The 9,782-nt window shown below is 37.1% G+C and overlaps 1 protein-coding gene across 1 annotated transcript; it reads left to right on the forward strand.

Moving 5' to 3' along the window:
* The first annotated feature begins 2,615 nt into the window (after positions 1-2,615).
* LOC133738814 (putative laccase-9) lies at positions 2,616-5,618 on the forward strand. Its single transcript, XM_062166466.1, has 7 exons — positions 2,616-2,772; positions 2,876-3,027; positions 3,390-3,634; positions 3,739-3,864; positions 4,099-4,693; positions 4,795-5,147; positions 5,289-5,618. Exons 1-7 carry the CDS (start codon positions 2,668-2,670, stop codon positions 5,423-5,425), a joined length of 1,713 nt encoding a protein of 570 aa, XP_062022450.1. The 5' UTR covers positions 2,616-2,667; the 3' UTR covers positions 5,426-5,618.
* The last annotated feature ends 4,164 nt before the right edge of the window (positions 5,619-9,782 follow it).

The following is a 9,782-nucleotide window of genomic DNA, read 5'->3' on the forward strand; positions in this document are numbered from 1 at the left end:
TGTAGGGTTAAACATATGCTAATCATATGTGTAGGGTTATGACTTTGGGCGTTAATAGTTATCAGATAATCTAAGGAAAAAAAGAAGAAGAAGAAGCAGCAGCTCTTGAACTTTGCGTATTCCAAGCACGTTTCAGCATGAGAATATAACAAATTTGAATAAATGTTATTTGCTTGGTAATGAAGCAAAAAGACTACATATGAAGATTACCATGTCACGTCTATTGCTTAACAAGATATATATTGTTCCATGATGTGAAATTTTTTTAGTTAAACATGTCGAGCAGGCCATGGTCGAGGGATACACACGTACGCAATTAAGTTTTAAGATTAATATTATGTTGTCGACAACCTCTTACTTTGATTCCTTTTGATTCTTTAAAATTGATTGTGTATTTTACACACACACACACCTTCTAGCTAGCTAGTTCATTATCCACACGGCACATTTGATTGATTGATTCCTTTTGCTCAAGGTCTCCATCAAAGCGATAGAAAATGGCAAAATCACCAAGTGCAAGATCTGCCAAAAGCTTCTTATAAACTAACGTCTTAATTGCTTTCAGAAATGGCACCGTGCCAACCCTTAACGCAATTATTGCAATTCTTAAATTATCATTCGTCTAATTTTTATATAGAAATTAAAACATATATACATTTAACTGTTAGTTTGAAAGTATTGTTGAATCTTTATTCTAAACTCCATAGAGAGTTTAGATTTTAAGTCGGACTATGAAAACAGACCCTAACAGTCTAGAAACACAATGACCAACATAAAAAATCAATAAAAAAATGCATCAATAATTCCTCCATGCTAGCTAGCTCCAGCCAAGAACCTCCAAGGAGTCAAGGAAAGAACCAGATTTACTCGTGAGAATTCTAAAAGCACACTCGACAAGGTGCTTGCAAAACCTAACCCTGGCTGAGAGAGTTGAGGGGATAACGTGTAGACTTTGAGGCTCCTCCATATATTTTATACAATGTAATACAATATACTATCAGGATGAAAAGAATAAAGCATTAGAAATTTCCTAAACATCTTTTGCAGAACTGAAAACTAGTTGCTAGGAAAATAGAAAAGAAAAAAGAATCTGGAGTCCTCCTCCATATTTTTATACAATGTAATACAATATACTATCGGGATGAAAAGAATAAATTATCAGAAATTTCCTAAACATCTTTTGCAGAACTGAAAACTAGTTGCTAGGAAAATAGAAAAGAAAAAAGAATCTGGAGTCGGCACACGGCACACGGCACACGGCATGAATTATATGTCTCTTCAATACAGAAGCTTCCAACGAGCTAGCGCGCAGGGTTAGCCGGCAACTGAAGTAAACATAAGCTAGCATAACAAACAAATTGGATACTGATCGACTTTTTAGTTTAGGATACTGATCATCGAGTTCTTAGACATATACAGATTGTCTGTAAAAATCGGTACACTCATATATTTTTTCTTTTTGGACGACGCGATGTATGTTCACAATTTTCAACACGTATTTGACAATTAGCAGCAATCATATCTTAGACTTCAACAGAAAATTGTCTTTTAAAACATTATAATTTTATTTTTATTTCTAATCACAAAAAACGCAATTATGGGAAACTAAGTACGTTGGAATCTAATTACTTTATCACCAATATGCCACTATATTCACTCCCTGGACTAACAGTTTAGACTTCTCAGTTCTTTGGTTCTGGGTGGTGAGAAGATTAATAAGTTTTAAACCCTTAATCTTAGTCTTAGCCTTGACTGTAAATAAGTAATAAACACTAATCAAGTTACAATAATAAACAGCTCACTCACCCAAAATTAAATATAATACAAAGTAGAAACAATATTAAAATTGTACTGGTCATGCTACACCTACATAAATAAATCTGTTTCTAACCGCTATACACGAATTTACGATGCTAGATGGGTTCTTCCACATGCATGTGGAACCTTGATGGTTGGCTTCACATTTGTAAATTTTGCCCGATTCAAAAACTTGATAGTAATTAAAGGAGGAAAGCTGTGCGTATGGTCATTATGCTACGTTATAATCAGGTTACATATTGAGTTATGTCACCGCTATATCAAAGCAAATAGAGTCGTCAGTAGAGTGCTCTTTGCTAGTTGGTACCTAGTTGAATATAATTATTTGGTAGAAACTCATGATAGTATTTCAGGACGTTCTCTAGATGTTTATTGTAATCAGGGGTTTAGGCTCAATGTCCGCCCCCCCTAGTGGCTGGAAAACGCCAACCGAGAGGCGCCAACGGCGGGCTCAGGAATCCCCCCCCCTATTCAGCCGCACTAGCAATTTATTCAAAAAAAAAAAAAAAAAAAAAAAGAAGATGGAGATATATACATATAAAACAACCTGGACATCCATGAATATGAGGTACATAGTTAATCCAGTTAATATTTCTTAAACTTGGGTAATTAAGTAGACTGTTGGGTAGGATATGAAAGGCTGCTCCAATATAGAATAGAAGGTATTAACTAAGGAAAGTGGTCGTAGGTATTTCAAATGAATATTTTTTTTTTTTTTGAAATTATGAATAGTTTATGTGTTGCCAGACACGGTTTGTGTCAGAAACCTAGCCCATAAATACCTGTTAAACGCAAAGCTAAAGTTCACAATGAACTGAAGATATCAGCTACTTAGGCTAATCAATCAATATGGGATTGAGGAAAATGGGTTCCATGCTAGGGCTCTTAGGGATCTTTCTCCTGGATGGACTGCTCCTGTCCATGGCTTATAACGTTCATCGCTATAGCTTTATCGTAAGTACTCAGATAATGAGCAGTCGAATTTCTGGTTTTATTTTTGGCAAGTTTTTTTTATTTTTTATGTTAAGCAATATAATCATCTTGTGGTTAACTGCAGCTGAAGGAAACCAATTTCACGAGACTATGCACCACAAAGCCAATGCTGACTGTAAATGGGCAGTTCCCAGGTCCAACCATCACTGTTCGCAAAGGAGATAGAGCTTTTGTTAATGTCCACAACAATGGCAAATATGGTGTCACCATTCACTGGTCTCTCTCTCTCTCTCTCTCTCTCTCTCTCTCTCTCTCTCTCTCTCTCTCTCTCTCTCTCTCTCTCCTCCCTCCCTCCCTCTCCTGGGCCATGGTATCACATTGAAGAAATAATTGCAAAAAAGAAAGGGGCCAGTTTGAACAATTTTGGGGCATGGGGAGGACTGTAAATTTATAGTAAATTGCGTATGCAACGCAGGCAATTATTCCCTCTTGGAGACTAGAAATACATAATAATATGTTTAACATACATAATAAAATCACCATTTGTTATAAGTTGTAGATATATAGTTTATGGCCGGTAATCATGGAAATAATATGCTAATTTCATCTCAAACTGAAATGGTTTTTAATCTCTGTAGGCATGGAGTAAAGCAGCCACAAAACCCATGGTCAGATGGTCCAGAAAACATTACGCAATGTCCTATTCAGCCAGGAAAAAACTTCACCTATGAAGTCATATTTTCAGATGAAGAAGGAACTCTATGGTGGCATGCACATAGTGACTGGTCACGTGCCACCGTTCATGGCCCTATTGTTATTTTACCCGAGAGAGGAAAATCTTATCCATTTCCCAAGCCTTATGCTGAGAAAACCATTGTGCTTGGTAAACATATTTCCCCTATGTCATCCTCTATACGTACTTTGTTATTGCACATTATTATCTCCTCATCTCTCAGTATGTGAGACTGTTTTGTATTATATTTGCAGCTTCATGGTTCAATACTGACGTGAAGGAACTAATCGATGACGCCATGGCAATCGGAGGAGACCCAGATCCGTCCGATGCTTTCACCATCAATGGCTGGCCAGGAGCTTTATATAACTGTTCCAATGGTACATATATAAAAACGTTACAGTAGTTAGTCTGTGAAGCGAGCACTTTTTCAGAATCTACTGTTTTTTTAATTTTTATTTTATTTATTTAATTCTTTTTATGCACTTAATATTCAATATGTTATTTGAAATAGACACAAAAGTACATGATAATTAATTAGCTAGTGTATAATATGCATTACCAATAATTAAATTGACAAAATTTAAAATTTACTTTGTTCAATTATGTTGCAGAAACTATATCTCGTTTGCCAGTTGTGTTCGGAAAGACCTACCTGCTTCGCCTAGTCAGTGCCGTCATGAATGAAGAAATGTTTTTCGCAATTGCCGGACACAACTTCACGGTGGTGGCTCAAGATGGTGCATACATCAAGCCCATACTGACCAGCTACATAATGATAACTCCAGGCCAAACCATGGATATTTTACTAACAGCGAACCAGCCACCCAGCTACTACTACATGGCTGCTAGGCCATTTTTCGAATCGGGAGCTCCCTTTGACAACACCACAACTACAGCCATTCTCCAATACACAAACGTAATTGCTGCCCCGACTAATATTTCCATGCCAACACTTCCGATTCAAACGGACCACGACTCTGCAGATAACTTCACAAGCAAGATAAAGGCCTTGGCAAGCAGGGACCATCCAATTAGTGTGCCGAAAAATGTTACCAAACAAATCCTCATCACAGTTTCTGTGAATCAGCTACCTTGTGAACTTGGTGCTGGCTTATGTGGTGGTCCAAATGGTAATAGGATTTCTGCTAGCTTGAACAATATCAGTTTTGATACCCCAACCACTGATATACTGCAAGCATACTACAGGTAATAAACAGAGTTTCATGCATATATAAAATGTGTATAGTTAATTGTACCTGATCGATTCGACTGAGACATTAATTAATTGGCTTTTAACAATTATGCAGGAGTTTACCTAATGTCTTCGACAGTGATTTCCCGGATCAACCGCCACTTTTCTTTAACTTCTCAGGGGTTAATTCATCAACTTATTTGTTACCAGAAGTCGGGACAAAGGTGTTATTGATCGAGTACGGGGCATCAGTTGAAATTGTGTTCCAAGGGACTAATGTCGGAAATCCAGAAAACCATCCAATGCATCTGCATGGTTACAGCTTCTATGTGGTTGGATCAGCTTATGGAAACTGGAATGAGACCACTTCTCCGGCCACTTACAACTTGATCGATCCACCGGCGGTCAACACTGTCGGAGTTCCTAAGAATGGATGGACTGCCATTCGCTTTGTTGCCGATAATCCTGGTACATAATCCCTCTTCTCTTATTTCATTGCTTTTGAAGTATACATTTCAAACTGAAATGCAAATACATATGATTAGTATGTTTAATTTCCACAAAGAATCGGACATGTAATTGTGGATTACAAAAAATTTCATATTTCAGGAGTATGGTTTATGCATTGTCATTTGGAACGTCATGCCAGTTGGGGAATGGACACAGTACTCATTGTGAAGAATGGATCGAGCAAGAGAGGAACCAGTATTCGCCGACCCCCTAGAAACTTGCCAATTTGTGGTTGATTAATCTTTCGACTAATAATTTTTTTGTTCTTTGTTCTTTGTTCTTTCCTTTTGTTTTCTTCCCCTCTCTTTGTGGGACTAATAATTGCCTTCTGTATCCGTGGCAATGATGGTCGGAATATTCATAAAGTAGTTTGAACTTAAGAAAGTTAATGCAAGTTAATGGCCAACAAGAACTTATCTATTTTTTTTATCTTTCGTTTTGTGTCTTGAAGATTCTTCCTAATAATTTAATATAGTCATATAATGGAGTTACACCGCAGCAGCTTTAGCAATTTTTTATTTTTATTTTTTTTTAATAAAGTCGGAGGATACCATCAGGCTTGATCATCCAAAGTCCAAACCATCAATTTTTTCGTCAAACTGAAAACTATTTAGTAGTTGAATTATAAGTTTTATCAAGTATATCCCACACGTTACATTTGTCTAAATGGTATATCATTTTAGATGACCGTTTGATTTCACATGGCTGAAATTTTTGCAGAGTTAATTTTTAGTAAAAAATCGAAATGATAGATGGTTCCAATAATGACATCTATTGTGTAGTTTGTGAAATAAGCCTAGGATGTCGGCACTGTTAATAGAAATTAATACACACACAGTCCTTCTATGTTAAGAAGGTCCTTAACTTAGCTTACGGTACAGATTTTCATATTTTAACCACTTTTCGATCACATATTCACATCTTAGTTCAGTTTTTAGGCCATAATGTATAGATCATATCTGCAAATTTTCAGCCAAATTGATGATCGTTAAGGCATCTAAAACTGCAATTTACACGAACGAACAGAATCTGACAAACCTGAACCGTTCGTGTAAATTGCAGTTTTGGATGCCTTAACGATTATCAATTTTGCTGAAAATTTGCAGAAGTGATCCACTCATATATACCTAAAAACTGAACGATTAAGATGTGAATATGTGATCGAAAAGTTGTCAAAATATGAAAATCAGTACCGTAAGCTAAGTTAAGGATATCATTAGCAGAGACGGCCTGCATATATATATATAGCGAAAGTTCTTCCATGCTCAGAGCATGAAGTGCTCGGGCACATCACCACACTTTCTAACCGTCAGATGTGTTCTCACAATCCTGACCACTCACTTATATAAACCGGCTGACCTACTAGCTCGTTTTCAGTTCAAGAAATCACCATGATCATTTTACTCGTTTTCTCTTGGTAAAACCTCTGTGAACAATCGTCCAGATTGAGGGTGGCTAGCAGACTGGGGTGAATTAAGTTTTACGCAAACTGAGTGGAGTTCTACCTGGTCTTGGCTGGATTGTTTATCACTTTTTAGAAGTGGATCTTGGATCTAGTTGTGTAGGAGAGGAACCCCGGGTGTTCATCATTCACCATGCGCCTCAACCCCGAAAACTCTTTTTCACCATCCCTTGCAGAATTTAGCTGGGATTTGACGGACCGAATCATTCTGATATTGACTTTCCACACCAAATTCAATTCCCTCTTCAATATTTGACCAGCAAATCGAATCTGGAACATGTAAAAAAAAGAGAACTGCAAAAGGGAGAGAGAATATAAAATAAAATAAAAGATCGATGCTCCCTAGCTTTTTTTAATCAACATATGCTTGAATGATCTGCTGCCATGGGCTCCGGTGGTTCTCCGGGCTGCTATCGGGATCGCGTTTGAATGATCTTCTAGGTCCATCTCCAATCCTATTAGCACAAGAGCAATCATTGTTCCTAATCTCAACACCATCCCCATCATCAGCATCAACACCACGGGACACTGGTTCTGACTTTACATGATTATCATCCACAAATTCACTCCCAAAACCCATACGCCATAACTAACAAAAACCCAGGGTCCCCAATTCAATTAGATCAAGATCGAGAACAGAACCATCATTCAAGCTCATGCCCTAAATGTACCAAATATCAAAATTCCAAATCAAAATTTGATCTTTCATTATAAATCAAACCCATGCGATGCAGCTGGGAACTCGAGTACTCGACCTCATTGTTCAATATACCGAACCATAGGCCCAAACCCGACCCAATCCCCCACCACCCTCCTCCACCTCACTTTCAGCCAGGACCACACTTGCTTCTCCACCGCCACTGACTCCGGCTTCTGCGTCTACAACTGTTACCAACTAAAGAAGAACCAGTTCCAGTCATCGAGAAACTTGACTCGGACTTGGGTCACCTAACCTCTGGATCCAGTCCAGCCTATGAATTTCAACACCAAGTTGTGCTTCACTGTCGATTCCATGATGAGATTTGAGAACTTCATACGAGGGTCTGGAGGATGTAGGGCAGAGACAGTCAAGCCCAGGTTTCAGGTTTGATCGGATATCATTTTTCCGGCTTGTATATCAGTTAACGAGACGACGAATTTATGTACAAAGAATGAAGGTGATAGGGGTTGACAGAGTGGTGAGGCCACGTAGTTGTGTGCTGAAACCACGGGGTTCGAGCCACACACTAGTGTTTTTCGATTTTTTTTTTTTTTTTTTTAAGAAGTACTGTTTTTGATTCGGCTTGTTATTTGGTCAAGTGTAATTCTTATATAATATGATTCGTTGACTTAGAGGATCGGGTTCGAAATATAGATGAAATTGGACAATTTTAGATTGGAAGGTCTAAAATAATGTAATTTTCACATCCAACGGTCGGTGTCCCAAAACTTATTTTCATTGACGATCTTACCCTTTGGAGGGTGTAGTTAATAAAATAGGGTTATAAAACCTTATTTGGTTAACTTAAGGGATCGGGGTCGAAATATAGATTAAATTGGATCAATTTTGGACCAGAAATCTAAAATAATGTAATTTTCACATCCAACGGTCGGTGTCCCAAGACTTGTTTCCGTTGACGGTCTTGCCCTTTGGAGGGTGTAGTTAATAAAATAGGTTTATAAAGTCTTATTCGGTTGAACTAGGGGATCGAGATCGAAACATATACGAAATTGGATCAATTTTGGACTGTAAGCCTAAAATGATGTAATTCTCATTTCCAATGGTCGTTTTTCCAAGTCTTTTATCCATTGATGGTCTTGCCCTTTGAAGTGTGTAGTTAATAAAAATAGTTATAAAGGCTTACTCGGTTGACCTAAGAGATCGGGTCTTTGACCATTGCCATTTTTTCTTGTCTTTATAACATCGGTCGATTTTGATAAATTTTATTTCCTCCATCTTGTTGGTTATGGAAGGCATATTATTTCTTATAACTAACAAACAAGTTATACCACATTAGTAGGCATATAAGGATTTTGTGCGGTACAAAAAATCGAAATTGAAAATCGATAGATTTGACATTACCCATCTATTTAAACCGTATTAGTAGGTATTGTGTAAAAAAATTAACCCGATCCGCCATAATTTAGATGTCAAATAAAGCGGTTAACCACTTATACACTTATAACTCCCTAAGGGGAGCTTAACCACGAGTAGATAAACTTTCTGAAATTTTTACATTAGTTGATATAGGTTATAGCCACGAGAGTGTGAGAGCTGACAGATCAAAAAAAGAAGTTGCGAGTGAGCGATAATGAGCATATTAGTTCTATGTGGTATTTAGGGTTTAGGGTTGACCTAGTAGATCGAGACCCAAACAACTTCGAAAATAGCTGAAATTTTGACCATAATTATATCTTCTTATCATGATGACATCCAACAGCCGATTTTGATAAAGTCTATATTTCCTCCACATTGTTCCTCATGGAAGGTATATTTTTCAATACAACTAATAAACAAGTTAAACCGCATTAGTAGGCATATAAGGATTTCGTGCGATCTAAACAATCGAAACAGGAAATCGATAAATTTGACATTATCCATCTATTTATAGCATATTAGTAGGTATTGTTGAAAAAAATTAACCCGATCCGCCATCATTTAGATGTCAAATAAAGCGGTTAACCACTTACACTTATAACTCCCTAAGGGGAGCTTAACCACGAGTAGATAAACTTTCTGAAATTTTTACATTAGTTGATATAGGTCATAGCCACGAGAGTGTGAGAGCTGACAGATCAAAAAAAGAAGTTGCGAGTGAGCGATAATGAGCATATTAGTTCTATGTGGTATTTAGGGTTTAGGGTTGACCTAGTAGATCGAGACCCAAACAACTTCGAAAATAGCTGAAATTTTGACCATAATTATATCTTCTTATCATGATGACATCCAACAGCCGATTTTGATAAAGTCTATTTCCTCCACATTGTTCCTCATGGAAGGTATATTTTTCAATACAACTAATAAACAAGTTAAACCGCATTATATAGTAGGCATATAAGGATTTCGTGCGATCTAAACAATCGAAACAGGAAATCGATAAATTTGACATTATCCATCTATTTATAGCATATTAGTAGGTATTTTTTAAAAA

The sequence above is a fragment of the Rosa rugosa genome, chromosome 3 (assembly GCF_958449725.1).
Source record: "Rosa rugosa chromosome 3, drRosRugo1.1, whole genome shotgun sequence".
In the NCBI taxonomy this organism is placed as follows: Eukaryota; Viridiplantae; Streptophyta; class Magnoliopsida; order Rosales; family Rosaceae; genus Rosa; species Rosa rugosa.